General features: G+C 35.4%; 1 protein-coding gene across 4 annotated transcripts in view; it reads left to right on the top strand.

Annotated features, from left to right (window-relative positions):
* The window catches only part of CNTLN (centlein), a 295,925-nt gene that overhangs the window by 72,267 nt on the left and 198,011 nt on the right, over window positions 1-25,647 (top strand). For all 4 annotated transcript variants that reach the window (XM_053656339.1, XM_053656340.1, XM_053656341.1 and 1 more), the window contains one exon: window positions 19,759-19,898. In XM_053656339.1, the coding sequence (XP_053512314.1) occupies window positions 19,759-19,898 (140 nt within the window). The remainder of the gene's footprint in view (window positions 1-19,758; window positions 19,899-25,647) is intronic.

Here is a 25,647-nt window from a genome sequence, read left to right on the forward strand (position 1 = left end):
GTTCAGTTTTTGTCCATGAAATTTCAGGTTTCTATTTTCCATAGATGTTGTTGAAAGGCCAGAAATGAATTTTTGTGCTAGTAAAAATATGTTAGTCCTTTTATGTATTCACACATAAAAAGAATATATAACATAAGACCCAGCTGGGTGGCTCAGTTGGTTGGAGTGTCGTCCCATACACCAAAAGGGTTGTGTTCAATTTCCGGTTGAGGCAATTGCCTGGGTGGAGGGTTTGATCCCTGGTCAACAACTGATCAGTATTTCTCTCTCTCATCAATATTTCTCTCTCTCTCCTTCTCTTTCTTTTTTCTTCCTTTCTCTTTAAGATCAGTGAACATATCCTTGGGTGAGGATTAAAAGGTTATTTAAAAAGGATATAATGTGAGTATATGTATATATGTACATATATAGCTAGTAAGTATGGGAAAATGGGTATGTCTGTACTCATGTGTGCATGACAATTTATATTAGAGGAGAAATGATGTGTTTTTCTGAGTGCATGATTCAATTCATTGCAGAGTTTTAAGGAAATACATTCAATCTTTTGGTGCAAATTAGAGAAATGACTGAGCCATTTGGAGAATTGAATTCTGATGCTTATATTAGTTCTGCTTCCTTACAATCTTTAAGCATTTTGGTAGTACAATAAGGGTAAATGGTGCTTCCTTGTGTTACCTATAGCTATTAATACATGATTGTTTAATGATAATGTTCAATTTTTTATTTGCCTTTGATATAGTCCATTCTATGATTGCTGTGATTTTTTTGTTCTGTGACTTCTTTTTGTAGGGGTATTTGTAGGTATACTTTAATTTGTAGGCATCTTATTAATTTGTAGGCATACTTATTCTGGATAATAATGCTTTATTATATATATTACCAATACTTTCTGTTTTATCAATCTTGAATAAGGTGAATTGGACTTTTCAAAGTTTATGAATTTCGAGAGTCAATTTTATTATTTTCTTCTCTAATGTTTTGCTTTAAGAGTCATATACACTGAAGTTTTTCCTATCCCAAAATCTTTTTTAATGATTTTAAAAAATATATTTTATTAATTATGCCATTACAGTTGTTCTATTCCCCCCTTCATTTCCCTCCACCCTGCACACCCCCTCCCCCACCATCTCCCCTTTAGTTTATGACCGCGTGTCTCAAGTTCTTTAGATTCTATATTTCCCATACTATTCTTGTCCTCCCCCCTATCTATTTTCTACCTACCGTCTATGCTACTTATTCTCTGTACCTTCTCTCCCCTTCTCCTTCTCCCACTCCCCTGTTGCTAACCCTCCATGTGATCTTCATTTCTATGGTTCTGCTCCTGATCTAGCTGTCCTCTTAGTTTGCTTTTGTTTTAGGTGTGGTTGTTAATAACGGTGAGTTTGCTGTCCTTTCACTGTTCATCTTTTTTATCTTCTTTTTCTTAGATAAGTCCCTTTAACATTTCATATAATAAGGGCTTGGTGATGATGAAATCCTTGAATTTGATCTTATCTGAGAAGCACTTTATCTGCCCTTCCATTCTAAATGAAAGCTTTGCTGGATAGAGCAATCTTAGTTGTAGGTCTTTGGATATCATGACTTGGAATACTCCTTTCCAGCCCCTTCTTACCTGTAAGGTCTCTTTTGGGAAATCAGCTGACAGTCTGATGGGAAGTCCTTTGTAGGTGACTGTCCCCTTATCTCTTGCTGCTTGTAGGACTCTCTCCTTCATTTGATCTTGGCTAATGTAATGATGATGTGCCTTGGTGTGTTCCTTCAAAATCTTTATATAGAATTCATTTTGGGGTATTGTATTTTATACCATTTACTCAATAGGTTTTTGATTTGTGATATAGTCTCCAAATTTCCATGTCTTTGGGTTTGTTTTGGGCTTCTTATTATATTTATGATTTTAGGTATTGCAGTTTTATAATTTAACCCATGATTTGTTAGAAAAGTCTATTTATTCATTCTTTTTTTTGTAAGTCATGGGCCCTATATGTGCCTCTTCACTATATTTTAATATTTAATATTCATCTTGTCAGTTTTACTGAAAAATTCTTTTAGGAAGCAGGTTAGACCTATACTTAATTTATGAAATAATTTTGGGAGAATTGTAATTCTACTATTTATGAATGTCAAATAAGGGTTTATAAATTTATTAAAATAGCATTATCTACTTTTATTAGATTTATTCCTAGCTACTATGTTATTATAAAAAGCACTGTATTATGGTAAGTAATATATTTAATTATATCTTAATTGATTAGTTCTGGAATGCAGGTATATTACTGATTTTTTTGTCTTGAGCTTTTTTCTTTTATTTATATTTAAAATATTTTTTTGATTATGCTGTTATGGTTGTCCCATTTTTCTCTTTCTTCCCTTCCACCCTGTCCCCTACCCTCCAGCATGCCTCCCCACTTAGTTCATGTCTGTGGATTGTACATATAAGTTCTTTGGTTTCTCTATTTTCTATACTGTTCTTAACCTTCCCCTGTCAATTTTGTGCCTACCAATTATTCGTCTTATTTTCTGTATCCTTTCTCCTACATGCTCCCTTCCTCCTCCCTGCTGGATAGAGTAACTATGGATGTAGGTCCTTGCCTTTCATGACTTCAAATACTTCTTTTCAGCTTCTTCTTGCTTATAAGATTTCTTTTGAGATAGATTTTGGGACATTTTTTTGTAAGTAACTGTCTCATTTTCTCTTGCTGCTTTTAAGATCCTCTACTTATCTTTAATCTTGAGTATTTTAATTATGATGTGCCTTGGTGTGTTCTTCCTTGGGTACAACTTGTTTGGGACTCTCTGAGCTTCCTGGATTTGCATGTCTACTTCCCTCACCAGGTTGGGGAAATTTTCTTTCATTATTTTTTCAAATAAGTTTTTCATTTGAAAATAAGCTCTTCTTCTTCTGACACTCCTATGATTCAGATGTTAGAATGTATAGAGTTGTACCAGAGTTTCCTGAGCCTTTCCTCATTTTTATGAATTCTTGTTTCTTCATTCTGTTCTGGTTGAATGTGTATTTCTTCTTTCTGTTCCAGATTGCTGATTAGAGTCCCAGTTTCCTTCACTTCACTGTTAGTCCCCTGTATATTTTTCTTTATTTCACTCTGTATAGCCTTCCCTTCTTCCTTTGTTTTGCTCCCATACTCAATCATTTCTACCTGATTGCCAATGTTTTGAACTCTGCATCTGATAGGTTGGTTATCTCCTGTTGCTTAGGTTTTTTTCTGGAGTTTTAATTTGTCTTTCATTTGTGCCATATGTCTTTGTGTCAGCATACCTGTTATGTTGTAAGGGGCAGAGCCTTAGGTATTCACCAGAGTGGAGCAACCCACACTACTCTGTTGTGGTGCTGTATGTGGGGGAATGGTCATAGAAGGCACAATGCCACTTGTTCAGTTGTCGTCTTACTTTCAGTCACTTCCCCACTACCCACAAGTGAATTATACCCTCATGGTCCTTATTCCCATGTGGGTGGGTATGTTTATGTTTGTTGGGCCCCTCCAATGGACTCTTCTGTGAGACTGGATGTTTTTCCCACCACCTCAACCCCCATAGGTTTTTATAGCCAGAGGTTTTGAGGCTTTATCTCTCTGTGCTGGAACCCTGGGTTGCACAGTCTGTCTTGCTCCCCAGGTGTCCCTCTCATTTTATCTGTACAAGTATGTGGGACTGCCTTTCTGTGAACTGCCATCTTGCCTGCCCTTTCTGCTAGCTGCCACCTTGCCACACATCCTCTCTGCCCTGGCTTCCTGTCACCACCTCTCCTATCAGTCTGGATGAATGTTTCTTCTTTAACTCCTTGGTTGTTGGACTTCCATACAGTTCAATGTTCTGGCAGTCCTGGTTGTTTTTTGTTTTTAAATTGTTTGTTATTCTTCTTTTGGTTGTACAAGGAAGCATAGCCTATCTGCTTACACCTACATTTTGGCTGGAAGTTTGAGCTTTGTTTCAACAGTTTTTGCCAAATGTCTTAGTTCTAATAATTTGTACATTTTCTGCATTTTCCTAAGTTATATAATTATGTTGTATCAGTAAGAAAACTTGGATTCTTTCCTCTCTACAATATTAACTAGAATGCAATTTATATATATTATATTTAATCTATTGAAAGTGTACAGTGCAATGGTTTCAGTATATGCATAGTTGAGCAACTATTACCACAATTACTTTGAAGTCTTTTTCATCATCCCCAAAAGAAACCCTGTAACCTTATCAATCATTCCTCATTTACCCTTAGCTCCACTAAGGTTTAGTAGATAACCACTAATCTACTTTCTTTCACTATAGATTTGTCCATTCTAAATATTTAATATAATTGAAATGATAATTTAGGGTCTTTTGTGGCTGACCTAGAATAATGTTTCTGGGACTTTTCTATGTTGTATCGCATTCTGCATTAGTGCTTCATTCCTTGTTATTGTTGATTAATATTCCATTTCATAAATATCCTACATTTTATTTATCAATGTGTTAATTTGTGTCATAACACAAATGTTTGTGTTATGAACAATGTTGCTATGAACATTTGTGTATAAGATTTTATACACACACACACACACACACACTTGTGTATTTTCATTTTCCTTAGGTATATAATAAGAATTGAGATTACTGGGTCTTAGTGTAACTCTGTCCTTAAGTGTTTGAGGAAATGTCTGATTATTTTCAAAAGTAGCTGCATCAAAATAATGATAAGGATTTGTATATTGCTGATAGTTTCAGGATTCAGGAGACTTTTAAGCTTGCTTTTAAAAAGAGATAGCATATGAACTGTTTCTTGAAATTCTTGGAGTAGAAAGGAAGCAGTGGCTCCCCAATCTCATTACCACAAATTGTATCCACCTATTATTAACACCATGTACATTATTAGCAGTTGTTGTTAATTAGAATGTTTATTAATACTAACGTTAAAAAAGCAACTGCACCATTGTACATACTGAACAGCAGCACATGAGAGTTTTGATTTCTCTGTCCTTGTCAATATTTGTTGACTTGTCTGCCTTTTTAATTATAGCTATTCCTGTGGATGCAAAGTGGTTTCTTGTTGGGTTTTGATTTATATTTCTCTGGTGGCTGATGATGTTGACAGTCTTTTCAGGTGTTATTGGCTATTTGTATATCTTTGAAGAAATGTGTATTCATTTCTGTTGCTTTTATATTCTGTATATAAGTCTCTTTTTAGCCATAAAATTTAAAACTATCTTCTTCAGTCCTCTTAGATGTTTTTTCTTCTGTAATGGTATTATTTGAAAAACAGATGTTTTATATTTTGATGACATTGAATTTATTTACTTTTCGATGCCTGTGCTTGTTGTGTCATATCAGAAAAACTATTGCCTAATTCAAGGTGGTGAGGATGGACACTTATGTTTTCTTCTAATAGTTTTATATCTTACATTTAGTTCTTTGATCCATTTTGATATAATTTTTGAATATGATGTTTGATAGGAATTCAACTTCATTCTTTTACATGTGTTATTCATTTGTTCCAGCACCATTTGGTGAAAGACTGTTGTTCCACCACTGAATTGTCTTGGCATTTTTATTGAATATCAATCATCTCTAAACATAAGGGTTTATTTCTGGAATTAAATTTTGCTCCTTTGAACTATACATTTACTCCAATGTCTCTGCCACATTCTCTTGATTATTATAGATTTATAGCAAGTTTTGATATTGGGATGTGTTTGCCCTTCACATTTATTCTTATTTTTCAGGATTGTCTATTCTGGATTTCTTGCATTTCCATATGAATTTTAGAGTCAGCTCTTTAATTTCTTTCAAAAAAAGCAAGCTGAGATAATTTTGTTAAGGATTGCATTGAATCAGAATATCAATTTCAGGAGTATTACTGTGTTAACAATACATATATTCTAATCAATCAACATGGGATGTTTCATTAATTTAGGTCTTTAATTGCTTTCAACAGTGTTTTGTATTTTTGCAATATAACTTGGCACTACTTTGTGGTATGTATTCCTAAATATTTAATAATTTTATGCTATTCTAAGTGCAATTATTTCTTAATTTTTAAAGGATGGTGCACTTTTAGTATATGATACACTGTTAATCTTTGTATATTTATCATGTAACCTGCAAACTTGTTGAACAGATTGATTCCTTAAGATATTCTGTATGTAAAATAATGTCTTCAAGAATAAACATTTAGTTTTCTTTTTTAATCTGGATGCTTTTAAATCTCATTTTGTTGCATGTTGCCCTTGCTAGAACTTCTAGTACAAAGTTGAATAGAAAAAGAGATAGTGGACATAAATGTTTTGTTCCTGATCTCAGGTAGAGAGGGTTCACTTTTTGACCCTTAAGTATATTAGTTGAGGTTTTTGTTGATGCACTTTTATCAGATTGAGAAAGTTGTTTTGTATTACTGGCTTGTTGATTTTTTTTTTAATCACGAAAAGGTGTTGTACCTTGGCAAATGCTTTTCCCGCATCTATGGAAATGATCATATGGTTTTATCTTTTATTGTTGATATGAGGAATTACATTATCTGATTGATTTTGAATGTTAAACTAACCTGCAATTGCTGGGATATCATTATTTGGTTTTGTTATCAGGATAATGCTGGTCCTATAGAATGAGTTAGAAAGCATTGCCTCTTATATTCTTTGGAAGAGTTTGACAAGGATTGGTATTAATTTTTAAAAATTAATTCTACCAAAAACATTTGGTATAATTACATGACTATCTGGTCATGGAATATTCTATTTTGGGAGGTTCTTTTTCCTTACCTGAGGACATGCTTATTGACCTTAGGGAGAGTGGAAGAGAGAGGGAGAGAAACATTGATGTGAGAAAGAAACATCGATCAGTTACTTTCGACATGTGCTCCGACCAGGGATTGAATCCATAACCCAGGTATGTGCCTTCACTGGGAATCGAATCCACAACCCTTTGCTCTACAGGAAGACACTCTAACCAACTCCGCCATATTGGCCAAGGGCTATGTTGGGAAGTTTTGATAAATAATCAAAACTCTCACTTATTATAGGTCTATCCAGATTTTCTTATTTCTTGAGTTGGTTTAGGGAAAGTATGTTTCTAGGAATTTACTCATTTTATGAAGGTTATTTAATTTTCTAGTATGCAATTGTTTATAGTATTTCTAATAATCCTTTTAGTAGTAGTACCATTTTTGGATTTTTATTTATTTAATCCTTTCTCTTCATTTTTGTTGTCAGTCTATGTGAAGGTTTCTAAATTTTGTTGCTCTTTTTAAAGAATCAACTGTTGCTTCTCTCTATGGTTTTGCTATTTTCTTTTTAAAAAATTTCCACACTACTCTATTATTTTGTCCATTGGGATTTACTTTGTTACTTCTTTTGTATTTCTTCAATATTTAAAATTAGATTACTGATTTAATATATATCTTCTTTTTTGGTGTCAGCATTCATAGCTAAGCTATAAATTTCTTTTTGAGTACTGCTTTTGCTACATCCTGTAAGTTTTGATATAATTTTGTTTTCATTCATCTCTGAATATTTTATAATTCTCCTGTGATTTGTTCTTAGACTTATTAGTTGTTTAAGAGTATATGTTTTGATTACCACATATTTTTAAATTTTCAGTTTTTCTTCTGTTACTGAGTTTTAGCTTCATTCTGTTGTGGTTTAAAAAGCTCCTAAGTATGATTTTAATGGTTTTAAATTTATTGGTCCCTGGATGGTGTGGCTTAGTGGACTGAGCACCTGTCTGTGAACCAAAAGGTCACCAGTTCAATTCTTAGTCAGGGCACGTATCTGGGTTATGGGCCAAGCCCCCAGTAGGGGACATGCAAGAGGGAACCATACATTGATGTTTCTCTCCCTCCCTTTCATTCTCTAAAAATTTATCAGGAAATGTTTTATGGACTAATTGATGGTTTAACATGGGAAATGTGCCATGTGTACTTGAGAAAAATGTGTTCTTCTTGTTTTTGGGAGTGCAGTGTTTTGTATTATATATCTCTGTTAGTTTAACTTCATTATCTTGGTGATCAGGCCCTCTATATTCTTATTTGACCTTATATTGAAATGTTTTAATCATTATTTAGAATGGAGTACCTACAACTATTATTGTGGAACTGTCTATTTTCCCCTTCAATTCTATAATTGTTTACTTCATATAATTTAGTGCTCAGTTGTTTGGTGCATGTATGTTTATAGTAATTGTATCTTGATGAATCGACTCTTTAAAATATAATGTTCTCTTTTGTCTCTTGTAACAGTCTATTTTGTCCAGTATTATTATATCTATCTCAGCTGTTTTTTGGGTTGTTACTCTCATGTAATACAGAATATGGCAAAAGTAGGTTTACGTTTGTATGCAAAATGGTTTATTCTTATACTGTTATTTATTAACTATTTTATTATTTTCTATGTGAACAACTGTAAGCCTGCTTATTCACTTTTCTATTTATTTTCCCATCCTTTTCATTTTAATCTATTTTTATCTAAAATTAGTCTGTTTTAAATATCAGAGTTGTGTATATTCTTTATTGTTTATTAATCTACTCCTTTTTATTGAAGTGCTTAATCCATGTACATTGAAATAGTTACTGCTAAGGAGGGACTAACTTCTGCCAGTTTTTAATGTATTTGCTGTAAGTCTGATAGATTTTTTCCTCTCTGACTTACACTATTACTTTCTTCCTTTGTGTTCAGATGAATTTTTATAGCAGCACCTTTTATTTTCTTCTCATTTTTGTTTATATTGTATTAATATAATTTTTTGTGGTTAGCATGGGGGTTACATTTATCATGCTAAACTTACAACAGTATAATTTAAATTGATACCAACTTATCTTCTGTAGCATACTCAATTTTATTCCTATATTGCTTTTCCTTTATGTTTTTTTACCACAAGTTACACTTTTACAGTCGTGTGCCCTATAGCATAGATTTGTAATTTTATGTGTTTGTTAGTGAAATCATCTAGGAAATGAAAAGTAGAGTTACAAATCAACATGCAGTAATATTGGCTTTTATATTTGCCCATGCATTGACCTTTAATGGAGATTCTATTTCTTCATAGGGCTTTCAGTTACTCTTTTGCATCCTTTTATTTCACTCTCAATGATTAGCATTCTCATAGTACAGGTCTAGTAATAACTCACTCAGTTTTTGCTTAGCTGTGAACACCTTACACTCTAAATTTTGAACGACAATTTTGCTGGGTATAAAATTCAATGTCAACAATTCTTTTATTTTAGTACTTTAAATATGCAACCTCATTGCCTTCTGGCTTTCATGATTTGTTATGATAAGTCACCTATAAATCTCTCATTAATGATTTCTTGAATATAACATGGAACTTTCTGTCTGCATTCAACATTCTTTCTTTGCTCTTAGCTGAATTTCAAAGTTTGATTATGGTGTATTCATATGGGTCTCTTTTTATTGATCTTACCTGGAGCTCATTGAGATCTTTAAATTTTTAGATGCATATCTCTCATCAAAATTGGGAAGTGTCTGGCCTTGTTTTTTTAAAATCTTATTTCTGTACTCTGTTCTGTCTCATTTCCTTTTGAAACTCCTGTAATGTGTATGTTGGTTTGCTTAATGGTGCCACTGTTCCCATAGTCTCTGTTCATTTTCCTACATGTTTATTCTGCTCAGATTCAGTAATTTAACCTGTTATATCTTTCAGTTTGCTGATGCTTTCTTCTGTTCTCTTATATTTGTCTTTGAACCCTCTAGTGAATTGTTAATTTTTGATTTTTGTTATTTTGCTTTTCAACTGTGGCATTTGATTCTTTTTTATAATTTTACACATTGTTTTTCTTGATTTCGTTTAGTTCTTTCATCATTTTCTTTAACTCTTTGAGTATATTTAAGATAGTTGTTATAAAGTAGATACCGAGGTCTGGCCAAGATGGAGTCATAGGTAGAAATGCTTCGCTTCCTTGTGCAACCAAAAGAAGGATAACAACCAATTTAAAAACAGTAAGCAGTCCGGCCAAGATGGAGGCATAGGTGGAAACACTGTACCTCCTTGCACAACCAAACTTAAGGACAACAAAGATTTAGAAACAAAAACAACCAGGACAGGCAGAAAATTGAACTGTACTGGAGTCTGACAACAATGAACCATTCATCCAGACCAGTAAGAGGGGCGGAGTTGGCAGCTGGCGAAGAGGGTCCTGGAAGGAAGAGGTGGCGGGTGGCATAGGGAGGAAACAAGCAGACCCAGTGAGGCCTGCAAGGTGGTTGGCTCACCGTGGACACACATTTGAGTGCAGATAAACCCGGCAAAAAAAAGGGCAGTGAGGCAGACTTCACAACCAAGGGCCCTGGCGATGGGAAATAAAGCCTAAAAGCATGGATTAGAAAAACTTTCGGGGGTTGAGGTGCTAGTAGAGGCTCCCAGCCTCACAAGAGAGTTTGTTGGAGAGACCCACAGGGTCCTAGAACATACACAAGCCTACCCAGCTGGGAACCAGCACCAGAAGGGCCCAATTTGCTTGTGGGAAGTGGAAGAGGGGACTGAAATCTGAGAGAGAGCAAAACAAGCGCCATTGTTTCCTCTCAGATCTTGCCACCACATACAGCATCACAGCCCAGAGACTGGGTTGACCCACCCTGGTGAACACCTAAGGCTGCTCCCCTCATACTTAACAGGCATGAACAGACCAAAACATTGTGGCTCAAACAGAACAGATCAAAGCCCCGGAGCCAGTACTTTTAAGTGACCAAGAGATGACCATCCTATTAGATGCACAGTTCAAAACATTGATGATCAGGATGCTCACAGAACTGGTTGATTTTGGTCACAAGTTAAATGGAAAAAAAAAAAAATGAAGGCTACACTTCAGTGTAGCAATGAAGCAAAATACACAGGGAACCAATAGTGATAGAATGAAAACTGGAGCTCAAATCAATGGAGGGGACCAGAAGAAAGAAAGAAACAACCGAACAGAAAAGAAGGAAGAAACAAGAATTCAAAAAAATGAGGAGAGGCTTAGGAACCTCCAAGACATCTTTAAACGTCCCAACATCCAAATTAGGGATACCAGAAGGGGAAGAGAAATAGCAACAAGTGGAAAACTTATTTAAACAAATAATAAAGGGGAACTTCCTCAATCTGGCAAAGGAAATAGACTTCCAGGAAGTCCAGGAATCTCAGAGAATCCCAAAGAAGTTGGACCCAAGAAGGAACACACCAAGGCACATCATAATTACATTAGCCAAGATTAAAATGAAGGAGAGAATCATAGAAGCAGCAAGAGATAAGGGGATAGTCACCTACAAAGGAGTACCCATCAGACTGTCAGCTGATTTCTCAAAAGAGACCTTACAGGCAAGAAGGGGCTGGAAAGAAGTATTTGAAATCATGAAAGGCAAGGACCTACATCCAAGATGACTATCCAGCAAAACTCTCCTTTAGAATGGGAGGGCAGATAAAGTGCTTCTAGATAAGGTCAAGTTCAAGGAGTTCATCATTGGTAAGCCCTTATTATATGAAATGTTAAAGGGGCTTATTTAAGGAAAAGGAGTTAAAAAATATGAACAGTGAAAGGACAACAAACTCGCAATTAACAGCCACACCTAAAACAAAAGCAAATTAAGTGGACAGCTAGATCAGGAGTGGAGCCACAGAAATGGAGATCACATGGAGGGTTAGCAACAGGGGAGTGGGAGGAGTGGGGGGAGAAGGTACAGAGAATAAGTAGCACAGATGGTGGGGAGAAAATAGACGGGGAGGGCAAGAGTAGTGTGGGAAATATAGAAGCTAAAGAGTTTATGACAAATGGGCATGAAATAAAGGGGGGGGAATGTGGGTGGGAGGGGGTGTGCCGGGTGGAGGGGAATCAAGGGGGCGGATAGGACAACTGTAATGGCATAATCAATAAAATATATTAAAAAAACAGTAAACAACCAGAACTGCCATAAAATCAAACTGAATGGAACTCTGACAACCAAGGAGTTAAAGAAGCATTCATGCAGATCAGTAAGAGGGGCAGAGGACCAGTGGCAAGGCAGATAACCATGTGGGGGAGGCAGGCGCTGGCTGAACAAGAAACTAAAGACTCAAAACCTCTACTTGTAAAATCCTGTGGGGGTTGCAGTGGTGGGAGAAACTCCAAGCACCACAAGAGAGTTTGTTGAAGAGACCAAGGGGATCCTAGAACTCACACAAACCCACCCACCTAGGAATCAGCACCTGAAAGGGCATGCTCTGCTTGTGGGAAGTGGGGGAAGTGATAAAAAGTGGGGCTGGAGCAGAGCAAGTGAGCAGCATTGTTCCCTCTCAGGCCCCTCCCCCCCAGCACCACAACACAGCTAAGAAGGTTGGCCCACCCTGGTGTATACATAAGCCACCACCCCTTACAACATAACAGATGCATTGAGACAAAGAAATATGGCCCAAATGAAAGAACAAATCAAAACTCCAGAAAAATAACTATGGGATGAAGAGATAGACAACCTGTCAGATGCAGAGTTCAGAACACTGGTAATCAGGATGCTCACAGAAATGATTGAGTTTGGTAGCAAAATGAAAGAAGAAATGAAGGCTACACAAAGTGAAATAAAGAAAAATATATAGGGAATCAACAGTGAAGGGAAGGAAACTGGGACTCAAATCAACGATTTGGAACAAAAGGAAGAAATAAACACTCATCCAGAACAGAATGATGAAACAAGAGTTCAAAAAAGTGAAAAGAGGCTTAGGAACATCTGGGATTTCTTGGAGTGTTTCAACATCCGAATCATAAGGGTGCTGGGAGGAGAAGAGGAAGAGCAAGAAATGGAAAACTTATCTGAACAAATAATGAAGGAGAACTTCCCCAATCTGGTGAAGGAAATAGACTTCCAGAAGGTTCAGGAAGGCAAGAAATTTCCAAAGAAGTTGGACTCAAGGAGGAACACACAAAGACGCATCATAATTAAGTCATATAATAGTAAAGATAAGTAGGGAATCTTCAAAGCAGCAAGAGGAAAGGAGACAGTTACCTACAAAGGAGTGCCCATAAGACTATCAGCTGGTTTCTCAAAAGAAACCTTGCAGGCAAGAAGGGATTGGAAAGAAGTATTTGAAGTCATGAAAAGCAAGGACCTACATTCAAGATGACTGTATCCAGCAAAACTCATTTAGAAAGGAAGGGCAGATAAAGTGCTTCCCAGATAAGATACAATTAAAGGAGTTCATCATTACCAAACCCTTATTATATGAAACGTTAAAGGGATTTGTCTAAGAAGAAGATCGAAAATGATCTTAACAGTAAAATGACAACAAACTTAAAACTATCAACAACTGAACCTAAAAAACAAAAAACAAAAGCTCAGCAAACAACAGAACAGGAACAGAATCAAAGAAATGGAGATCACATGGAGGGTTTTCAGTGGGGAGGGGAAGGGAAGAATGGGGCAGAAAGGTATAGGGAATAAGAAGCATGATTGGTAGTCATAAAATAAACAGGGAGAGATTAAGAATGGTATAGGAAACATGTGAAAGAACCTATATGTACAACCCGTGGACATGAACTGAGGTAGGGAATCCTGGTTGGGGGATACAGGGTGGAGGGGGGATAAAAGGGAGGAAAAATGGGAAAAGTGTGATAGCATAATCAATAAAATATACTTAAAGTTTATAGTCTTTTTTCTCAGAGATGTTTTTTCTGTTAATTTATGTATCCTGATTCTTTGTATGCCTTATGTTTTTTGTTGTTGAAATTTGAGTATAGAAGGTGGTAACTTTGGAAATCAGATGAGTTGATCATTTTTTCATTGTTGAAGCCTGTGGTAGTGTAATTAGATTATCTTCCAAATACTTTATTTTTTGTTGTATGTGATCATTGAAATTTGTATCCATTAGCTGTTTTCTGGTTATATTGTGACATAGATTTTCTTGAATGTAAGGAACTAAAGCAAGCAAACACAAAACTCTCCAAAATACACACAGACACAAAACAAATTCCTTTCCCAGGTTCTGTGCTGAGACCCTTATTCAATACTTACTACAATTAAATCCAAATTACAGAGCCCAGAGATCAGTTTAAGGTGAAAAATTGGATTTTCTCTGGTCTTTTCTGACCACACATCTTTCCTTGAGTATGTATATGACTTCCTAAACTGTTCTCCATGTATAGGTATTTTTTAATGTTCTAATTAGTCAAAGAGTCTCCTATAGTTTTTGCTCTATGCCTTAGGTATTTTATTTGTGTGTATTGATCAGTAATCACTTACTCCAGGTTTCTGTGGTTTATTCATTTACCTTGTATATTTGAACCATAAGAGAAATAATTTTCTTATACAATTCCTTCAGGTAGCCCCCAGAAAAGTTAGAAGAGACACATATAATAATTTTCTACTAGAGTCTATTCTTCTTCCTTCCAAATCACCATCCAGAATTTTCTACGGGGAACATGGGCTTCTGCCACTGAAATTCTAGTGCTTTAAGATTCCCTGGCTTTAACATAGCAAATGTACTGGGGACAGATTGGTGTGGTGGTGGGTGACAAGTAAAAACTCTTCAAATCTTTCATCCCATTTTCAAGTTGCCTTTTTTTCTTGGTTCAGCATTTGCTTGGTTTCTGTAAACCTTTGAATCCTTTTTGGGGGTTTTCTAATATTGGTTTTGATAGTTTATACTTGTTTTTTTATGTTTCTTCCAGGACAAGAGTGGTTGGAACTGCATACTTTGCCATTTTGTTGATAGGACTCATTGAATTTATTTTTATTATTATATTTTAATTCATTTTTAAATGATACCTTTACTGGACATAGGACTCTGTCTTGTCAAACATTTTTATGAGCACTTTGAATATGTTATCTCACTCTTGCTAGCCTGTATTATTTCTAAAGAGAAATCAGTTGTTAATCTTACTGAGGTCTTGTAAAAAATGAGTCATTTTTCTTTTGTGGTTTCAAAGAATTTATCTTTGACTTTCAACATTTTTGCTATGATGTGACTATGGATCTCTGTGTGCATAATACTTTAATGGGCTTCTGCATTTGTATAATAATCTTTTTCATCATTGTTGGATAGTTTTTAGCTATTATTTCTTCAAATAATTTTTTATGCTCTTGCCTTTCTTTTTGTAATCCCACTATGCTTATGTTGTTGAATTTGTAGCATTCCATATCTCTCTGAGGTTATTGATTTTTATTATTCTTTTTATTGTTTTACCTTCAAGTTTATTCTTATTCCTATAAATTTATATTAAATATTGAGCTCTTCTAAAGAATATAGTTTTAATTTTTATATTGTTTTTAGCACCAAAATTTTCATTTGGATGTTTTAAAATAATTTATATCACTTTATTTGTTTCCTTTTGCATGAATCCTTGTCATTATATTATTTTTATTTTTTAAGCTATGGTATTTTGTAAAGAATGATTTTTTAGCTATTTAAGTATATTTATAATGGCTGTTTTGATGTTTTTCTGAAGTCTGATATCTGGATACATTCATGGGCAGTTTCTGTTGCCTGCTTCCTTTTTTCTCCCTATGGTGACATTGTCTTCTTTCTTTGAATGTTGTAAATTTTTGTTGTAAGTGCACATTTAAAATTATATGCTGTAGCAGGTTTGGATACCGATTTCTTACTGTACTCAGAGTTTGAGGATATTTGTTCATTTGGTTGTTTAGTGGCTTGGCTGGACCTGTTAGTAAAGTATATTCCCCTGTAGTGTACAGCCTCTAATGTTGCTTTTCATAGAATGCGCGCTTGGATGAGCCTATATTAATGCCATGTTTATAATGATTTTATTTGATTTATTTTACCTAAATATTTTATTTATTTATTTTTAGAGAGAGGGGATGGGAAGGAGAAAGAGTAGGAGAGAAACATCAATGTGTGTGGTTGCCTCTCATGTGTCCCCTACTGGGGACCTGTCCCACAACCCAGGCTTGTACCCTGACTGGGAATCGAACTGGTGACCCTTTGCTTCACAGGCCCGTGCTTAATCCACTGAACTATACCAGCCAGGGCTTCTTAATGATTAGAGCAGAGGTCTTCTTCACTGACTGTTCTCTTGATCTTTCTGTTAATATGTCTGTCGCTGTTGGTCTCCAAACATTGCTTACTGATTTTTCTTTTGCTTTTAACAATGTTCTGGGATACAAGTTGTTTGACATCTGATCTAATCATATCTGGGTCTGTTTTTAGGGTTATTATTATACTTAAAAATTTGGTAAAATAAACATTACCTCACATTTATCATCTTACCTATTTTAAATGTATAGTTCAGTAGTGTTAAGTATAATGCCATTGCTGTATAACCAATTTACAGAGAACTTTTATCATCCAAAAGTGAAATTGTGCTCATTAAACAACTCCGCATTTCCCCCTCTTCATAGCCCCTGACTCCGTCAGTCTACTTTCTGTTCAATGAGTTTGACTACTCTAGATACCTCATATAAGGAGAACTGTTACCAGTAAACAGTCCCCTACAGGGAGGCTCTGGATTGTAGCAGTGTTGGGAGCAGGCTAAGGGTGGGGAACAGGAAGAGCTGCTGAGGGGATAGAAGTAGGCCATGGGAATGGGACCTGCTTGCACATTGAGTCCAGCTCTTTGGGGGTAGAGCTTGGATCTGGAGTACCAAGGGCATGCAGTTGGTCAAAGAACGCCTTCACAAGCTACTCAGGGTCATGGAGAGGACTTTGGGTTTTACGGCACAGCACCATATTGCACTTCCGTGGAGCATGAGGCAGGGTTGCCCAGATAAGTGAGCATATGTCTTATGCATACTTAGTCCCTTATGTAGATTCTCTGCCTCTGGTACAGGTACCCTACCGGTTCCACTGGCCACGGCACTGCCTGAGAGGCCATGTGGGGTTTCCAGGGTTCCTTTGCTTAAATCTTTTGTTTGGTTGCTCTCTTTAGGTTGGCTTTGTGTACAGACTCGCTGCATGTGGGGACTAGGGCATTGGGGGTATGGAGTTGATAGAGTGCCAGGGGAATTTCTCCCATCAGTCAAGATTGTGGCAGGGGGAGGACCTTCCACTGAGCTCATGCAAACCTAGCAAGATAATTGGAGAGAGGAAAAAGCCCCTCTTTCCCATTCTGATACCACTTTAGAGTGGGACCAGGGGAAGGCAGATAAATGTGTCATAGAAGTTGAAGTGGCAGGAGTGGGAGATGCCAGACCAAAGAGGCATATCAGTCTAGCCTGGGAAAAGAAGAGAATAGTTGGGAGGTGGACCCACCAGAAGCATAAGAAAGTTATCTGGTCTGCCTCACACCCAAGCTACTATAGTACCAGGGGAACAAAGAAATGTCTCTTGTTCATGGCTTGTGGCTGGGGACCAGCATTCTCATGATACACTGGCCTGTTTTCTCCATGGGTCATGTGGCCTTAGCATCTACATGAGCCATGGCCTAAAGGAGGAAGTCTTTCTCTTTCTCTATCTCTCTCTCTTTCACTCTCCCCACCCAACCTGGTGATGCACTTGCTAGTGCATTTGCTCAGTCTTGCAGCCCTAGCAGCTGCATGGCCCATGGCTGAGCAGGCTCCACACGCTGGCTCCAGGAGGGAGCCTGAAATGGAGAGGAGCTGGGAACAAGCTAAGCAACCTGGATGACTGCTTAGCAGCCATCTGTGGGCTTCAAAGGAATATATTTTAAATTGGATCAGGAACTCTGGGTGCTGCCTTTTGTCTTGTGTTGCTGAGAAGATGGACTAGTAGACAAGAGTCTGCCATTCTTCCAGACCATGCATCACTGGAATAAAACCACCTTCCTTTTTACACCAGCATGTGCCTCACGGTTTGGGTTTTGTGATTACAAGCAGCTGAACCCCTGTTTTTGGTACAGAATCATAGTATTTTTGTTTTTTGTAACTGGCTTATTTGGCTTCACATAATGAATTCAAGGTACACCCATGCTGTTATGTAAGTCCAAATTTCCTTCCTTTTTTATTGTGGTAAAAAACATGCAACACAGTTTATCAATTTAACTATTTTTAAGTGTACAGTTCAATAGTATTATGTACATTTACATTGCTGTGAAAGAGATCTCTAGAACTACTTTGACTTGAAGAACTGTAATTCTGTGACCATTAATTACTCTCTCTTTATTGTTCTATCACACTACACCTTGGTAGTTATTATTCTACTTTGTGTATCTATTAATTTGACTACTTTAAATATATCCTTTTGTGACCAGTTTATTTTGTTTATCATAATGCCCTCAAGGTTTATACATGTTGTAGCACACATGGGGTTTTCTTTCTTTTTAAGGCTGCACAGTTTCTTTGTATGTATATACCACATTTTGTTTATCTATTCATGTGACATTTGGATTGATATCCTACCTCTTTGCTACTGTGAATATTGCTGCTCTGAATATAAGTATGCAAATATCTCTTCAAAACCTTGCTTTGCATTCTTTTGAATGTATATGCAGTAGTGGGATTGGTGGAGTATATCGTAGTTCTATTTTTAGTGTTTTGAGGGATCTCCTATACTCTCTTCTGCTTTTTGTAGAGGCCATACCACTTTATAACCCCACCAACAATGCACAAGGGTTCCAGTGTTTCTGTATCTCAACCAACACTTGTTATCTTGTGCCTGCCTGCCTGCCTGCCTGCCTTTTGTCCCTCTTTTCCTCCCCTTGCTCCTCTTATCTCTTGCTCTCTTTATCCTTTGCTTTCTTCCTCTTCTTATTCTTCTTGTTCTCCTTCTTCTCCCTCTTTTTTCCCCATCTCTCTCTGAAAGTAGTGTTCCTATGAAACCTTTCATAAGCTGGACTGATGTAAGTGAAGAGTAGTCCCCACTTTTAGAAAGTTTGCATTGTGCCACTTCACTTCCTGAAAGACCTACGTTAGTGTTACAGCATTTTTCATAGAAGTGAAAATTGGTTTTGGATTTTTTAGTTAGTGAAAACAGGTACAGATGTAGGTCTTTTGTAAAAGTGAATTGGCATGATGTGAACTTCTGAAAAGCTGGGGATATCTTTATATTTATCTATCATTCTTTTTGTAATAAATGAAAATTTAAGAAGTACTCACAGTGCTGTCTTGGTTGAATGCTAATATTTTTATTTTTAAAAGATTACTTTTGCTACTACACTGTGAATATATGAGGTTTGAGAGCTTGGCTAGGGTAGATCTGTAGTGCTTGACATGAAGCCCGGTGCTCACTTTTGGAAATAATGATTGTCATACTCTATTTTTAGATATAAAATTTACTTAATGTTTTATGAAAATAATTAAGTTAATTTTATAATATATTCTTGAGAAAACATTTCTGAAAAACTAATGTCAGTGTTTAAATGGAAACATATTTAGAGAATTATCAGGAGGAAAAGGCCAACTTTAAAGAACTGTAGGTGAAATTTCACTACAGTTGGGAGAACTCAGCATGATATGAATCTCAAACATTGTGAAATTATTTTGATATCTTTTCTTCTGTGACTACATTTAAAATAGAGTAAAAAAATCAGATAGCTGCCATTTGTTCTGGTTAAGTAAATAAGTTCATTTTTTTGTTCATGGAATTAACTTTTTTATTGAATTATAATTTCTTTATTTTAATTTAGTAAGTAAATTTCTACATAGAATTTCAAGTTTATTTGCTTTAAATATTTAACTTTCAGACAAGGAAGCCATGATATTTTTCCAGTTTCTGAAAAAAGTATCTGTGACTGCTATAAAGTTGTTGCTTGTACTGAAAAATTTTTTAATAAAGTGAAAAAATATATAAATTTAAAATACTACTTATTTTACTGTTATTTTTAGACTAAGTAGTTAAATACAACAGATATTTTATTTTATTTATTTGATATTTATTATATTAGATTTTCATGTGTTCTAATTTCAGGCCTTTGAAGACAATTTAACTGAAGCAAGGAAAGAAATTGAAGTTTCACAGAGCAAATATAATGCTCTGTCATTACAGTTGACTAATAAACAGACTGAACTTATCCAGAAGGATATGGATATTACCCTGGTCAGGCAAGTGTATGCAGCTTTTAATTTAATATTATAGAAATGTTATTAGTTCATAATGGCAACATCTATGTTTATTATTAACACCCCCAAATGACAAAAATATGTCTTCTGTGCATACATATGTTTGTGCATTGTAACTATCCGGAATTATATACATCAAACTGAGAATAGTTGACTGGAGAGAACCAGGGATTTCATAGGATTCACTAGCAAGGGCAGCCACACTTTTGGCATCTCTGGCTCACGCTGGAAGGAGAGTCATCTTGGGCCACACATTAAATACATTGCAACATATAATCACAAAAAACCCTCATAATGTTTTAAGTAAATTTACAGTTTTGTGTTGGGCTGCATTCACAGCCACCCTGGGCTGCAAGCAGCCCTCAGGCCGCAGCTTGGACACCCCTGGTGAAAGCGTGCTCCAAGGGTAGCCTTGTTTCAGTTTTTGACAAGAACAATGCATTCATTTATTATTTCCTTTTTAAATTCCTAGCCATATATTATACAATATTTTTATGACTGTTATAGTGAAAAACCCATTTTAACTTTTTATATTCTAAATAGTTGTAGTTTGCGGAGTAAAATTCTATATCAAAATAGTTAATTTTTTAGTACCCTTTATAAATAGGGTTACTTGTAAAACTTGTGTTTTTAAGCATTTTGAAAGATTTTAAACTATAATTTATAATTACCTTTATCAGAAAATAGCTTTTGGATAAATAATATTTAAATATTTATACATGCATAAACACATACACACGATCTATATAACATGTACGTATGTATGTACATGTGCAAAGTTTATCATATACCTCTCAAAGCAAAATTTTATCTTCTGAGCTACCACTATATATAGTATTATATGATTCATTTATATCTGATACATATAATTACAATGAATGTTATATATAATATACATATACATTATATATTTACATATGTATATATATGTAGCATGTTGCAAGATATATTGGGGCAGGAATTTTTCATGGATAATAGTTAATGTATATATATGATTCTGTTACCCAAGCAAAATTCACTTTGTCACATTTTAAATCTTCATTTCAGAGGGGTAAGGGAAAGTATAAACTTTATACATAATAGACTGGTCAGCTTATTCAGTCACGGTACAATTATCTTTAAGCTATAGAATATTAAAGTAATAAAAACATAGTTTAAATTAATAAGTGGGCTTAGCACATTTGCTATATATAAGTCAGTGTATAAAATTCAAGTGCATTTTTTGCCACCCAAAGGTTAGGAAATGGACTTAAAAATAATATAATTTACAATATGACTAAAAATATGAAAAATGTAATTAAAATGTGTTTTACTTTTTATACAGAGAACTATAAAACATTGAGAAAAATAAAATGTTTAATGTATGCAGGGATATAAAGTTTATGATTTGGAAGACTCAGTATGATAAAGATGTCAGTTCACTTCAAAAGGTATTGAGGTTCACATTATCACTAATTAACAGGAAACCGTTACTACCTCTAGACCAGAAAGGGGTAAGGAGACTTATAGGACAATTATCCTTAGAGGAACAGAGGTTCTGCCATCTGTGGTTCAGCTGAGTGGGAGCTAGGGAAAGAAATACTTTTACCTCTTTCTCCTTTACCCTCTTAACTACAGGCTAGCACTTCAAACTAATCAGTCAGTCAAACCTAAAGGACAAGGAGCCACTTTAATGTAGAGGTTGACCTCTTAGGCTAGAGAGTAGGCTGGAGTACAAGAGAGTAGGTTAGAGATGATTGAATAAGAAAATAAGTGGCACATTTTCCACTATTGCTTTTTTAGTGCTTTCCTGGACATTTAATGCTTATTAGTTTTTTTGTGTAAACTTGCTTACTTTTTGTTGAGGATCTCATTGCAGGGGTGTCGAACTCATTTTCACTGGGGCCTCACGGTTGCCTTCAAAGGGCTGAATATAATTTTAGGACTGTGTAAATGTAATTATTCCTGAACATTTAAGCGAGAGGTTGGTGCTGCTGCTGAGTAGAAACAAGGTGCTGGGCCAGATAAAACGAGCTGGAGGGCTGGGTTCGGCTCATGAGCCTTGTGTTTGCCACCTGTGTATTAGAGCATCAAATTTACGAGTAAACCTAAAGAGAATTGACATCATTATATCAGTCTTCATGTCTTAGAGTACGGCATGCCATTCCATTTGTTTCAGTACCTTCATGTCCTTACAGAATGTTTTATGTTTTTTTCTCATACTGGCTTTTGACCTGTCTTGTTAAAATTTACTCCTAGCAAGTTCATGTTTTTTGTTACTATTTTAAATGGTATCTTTCTTTCCTATATAGTTTCTGATTGATTTTTCTCTTACTGCTTATAGTTTTTGCTCTACATGTTTTGATGTGTTACAATTTGGTGGGTAAAGTGTTCATAGTTCTTTCATTTTTACTGTGGTTATGCTTTTTATTTTTCTGTGTAACCCTTTGTCTTGAGTTCTAGTTCCTCTGAAATTAATATTGCTATTCTTTATTTTTGTTTACATTTATATAACAAACAAAATGAATACCTAATTTTAATATAATGATACATGTGAATTATAAAAAAATACATGAGTACAGAAAAGTACAGAAAGATAGAGGAAAAATCACACTAAAAATAATACCCTTAAAATTTTGTGAAAATCAGTGAAGATTTTTTAAATCCATATTTATAGATTGAAGATTAGATGGAAGTTTTCAGATTAAAGAGACTGGGTTGAACATGTTCTTTCAATAGTACTAACTTGTTTTGTGATATGATGGAGGAATGGCACTGATGTGAAATTGAGAGAATTATTAAATCTCAGCTGTTTCTTCTCTATGAAAATCACTATCTTTCTATCTCTATAAAGAAAACTAAGAAAGAAAGAAATGAGAAACTGGTGTTTGGTATCATTATGCTGTTTTTTAAAAACTACATTTTATCTTTAGTTGGTTTTGACACCTTGCTATATATACTTTGCAAATTAGGGTATACATTCAAACATTTTAACTATTTCTCATTTTGTGTCCCAAGATTTATAAAATTTATCTCCTCTTGCATAATCACAGTGTTCAAAGATGTTTTAACATGGTTTTGTATATTGTTAAAGTGCTCATAACTACACTTTTTACTCCTGATGTATTTGTTCCTATACTTTAATTACTCTTGAAGGCCCACTTTTACCAGGGCCTTCCCTTTTGCTGGAATACACTTTCTCCCACAGTGGCATAAGATTTAGCAATGTGACTTATTTCGGCCTATGTAACAAAAGCGAAAGTCACATATGCCACATCCTAGTAGATATTTTAAGAATCATCATTTTGATTTGCCTTTGCTTTTTGCCCTCTAGAATGGCTTTATCTTAATAATGCCAGTAGAGTGGCTTCTTCTTAATACAGTTCATTGCTGTATTTTGGGTCTTAGAAGAGAGTAAATCCACACGTAATGTGAGCAGGCAATAACTGTTTGTTTGTTTGTTTGAGTGATGAAGATTTTTTAAACTTTAGAATAACTTAGAAAAGCTGTCTGAAACCCTTTGTCTTATTTGTCAAATTTGACTCTAAAGAGAGCTAAGTGCCGCACCATCAGTAAATGAGTGGATAAAAAAAAACTGTGGGACATTTACACAATGGAATACTCCACAGTAGAAAGAAGAAAGGAGCTCCTACCCTTCACAACAGCATGGATGGATCTGGAGAGCATTATGCTGAGTGAAATAAGCCAGGCAGTGAGAGACAAATACCATATGATCTCACCTATAAGTAGAACCTAATCAACAAAACAAATAAGCAAGCAAAATATAACCAAAGTAATCGAAATACAGAACAAACTGATAGCAATCAGAGGGGAGTAGGAGAGAGGGATAATGGGGAAAATAGGGGAAGATTCATGTTCCTTGACGACAAGGAACATGTATAAAGGACCCATGGACAAAGCCAAAGGAGGTAGGATTGAGGGTGGGAGGCAGGGGTGGATGGGGTAGAGTGGAGTGGTGGGGGGAAATGGAGACAAATGTATTTGAATAACAATTTTTAAAAAAGAGATATTCCTAATTTATCCCATCATCCACTCAATTCCTCAAATAACATTTACTGTAACTGGGTCATTGGATTTGTCTTTCAGCAATACAATATTTTTAATCAAACTTAAGATTCTTCTTGAGGTGGGAATAAACATTGTTTACTCTCGGCATCCTCTCAGTTCAACCCACACTTCCCTATATTCCTTTCTCAAGTTTGTCTAGAGGAAATTCTCAAGTTTGAACCTACCAATTGAAATTATTTTCCATGACATTGATTTCACTTATAACTGCTTTTATTATGAATTTTAATGCTGTTATTACATCTTTCCTTTTCACAGTTCATGTTATCCTTTTTATTTCATCTATTTAACATCTGTCTTACCCCATATAATCTAGAAAACAGAGCCTGAAGGCATATGTACCAATTACTATTTGGGGCATTCAGTTTCAGGGCAAACATGGTGAGCAAAGAAGAATCTGAGGCAGGGAAGCATATAAAAAAAAAACAGTAAGGTAAAAAATAGACAAGGGGAGGTTAAGAACAGTATAGGAAATAGAGAAGCCAAAGAACTTATGTGTACAACTTGTAGACATGAACTCAGGGGAGAATGCTGGTGGGAGTGGGGGTGCAGGGTAGAGGGGAATAAAGGGGAGAAAACAATGGGACAACTGTAATAGCATAATCAACAAAGTATACTTCAAAGAAAAACAAACATGCTTAACTCCAAGTTTATAATAGAAAAATAAAGTAGTGAGTTCTTTTGTAAAGTCCAAAAAAACCTCAAACAAACAACACTTCAAGAAAATGCTTCACTGTGAGCCATGAAAAGACAGCACATGCACTGAGTTAGCTAGCCAGGTTGTTTTTGAGCTATTGCAATCCATCAGATGGAAAAAGAAAAAAGAAATGTCTGGTTTATCTTCCATTGGTCAAAATATACTGCTTACCACAACTGTGTGTTAACATTTTATCCTAATCTGGAAGTGGTACAAGGAGACAAAGGTACTAGGCATGCAGCTGGTTGACCTTGAGTAATGGAGCCATATAAACTGTATGAATTTCATTGGATGAAATGGTTAATAGGCTGAGGTGTAGCTAAAGACCATGAACCTAAAAGGCAAGTGAGGCTGAATCTGAAAAGTGACATGAGATCTGCCTAATACAAAAGCAAATATGTAGTAAGGGAATGGAATTATTATAGGTGCTCTGTTTATAGCAGTGAATAAAAATGTTTCTGACTTCACAGAGATTTTATTGAGATTATCTTCACATCTTGGCTTTCTATGAGCAATTCAGAGAGGTGCAATGTTTTTTTTCCATACTTTTTCTAAACCTAATTCCTTAAGTAACTCCTACTCAGAGGTACTCATTTCCTTTGAGTATGTACAATAAAATTCAATTTTTATTAATTCTAAGTACTTCCCTTTTAATAAGAGCCCTGCTAGTTTTTCTTTACTCGTTTCAAATGAGGCAAAATGTAGGTAAATTCAGTGTTTTCCCATGGTCCAGATGTGTGAACTTTGTAAGCCTCGTTACTTATTTTGCTACAGATCATGTTCTGAGTTTTATATTTGCAATGTTGGTGTACATCCTAGCACATCTACTTTTCAAAGATTGGTGTGGGGAGACACAGATTAAAAATAGATCTATATGTATAAGATTATGCTTCCATTGCACTTAGACTATGTATGTCCAGAAGATAGCATGAGATCTCAAGAATATGCTCTTTTCTTAGCTGATTTTTAATGTTC

Source organism: Artibeus jamaicensis, unplaced genomic scaffold (genome assembly GCF_021234435.1).
Source record: "Artibeus jamaicensis isolate MK-2021 breed Jamaican fruit bat unplaced genomic scaffold, CSHL_Jam_final scaffold_1964, whole genome shotgun sequence".
Classification (NCBI taxonomy): Eukaryota; Metazoa; Chordata; class Mammalia; order Chiroptera; family Phyllostomidae; genus Artibeus; species Artibeus jamaicensis.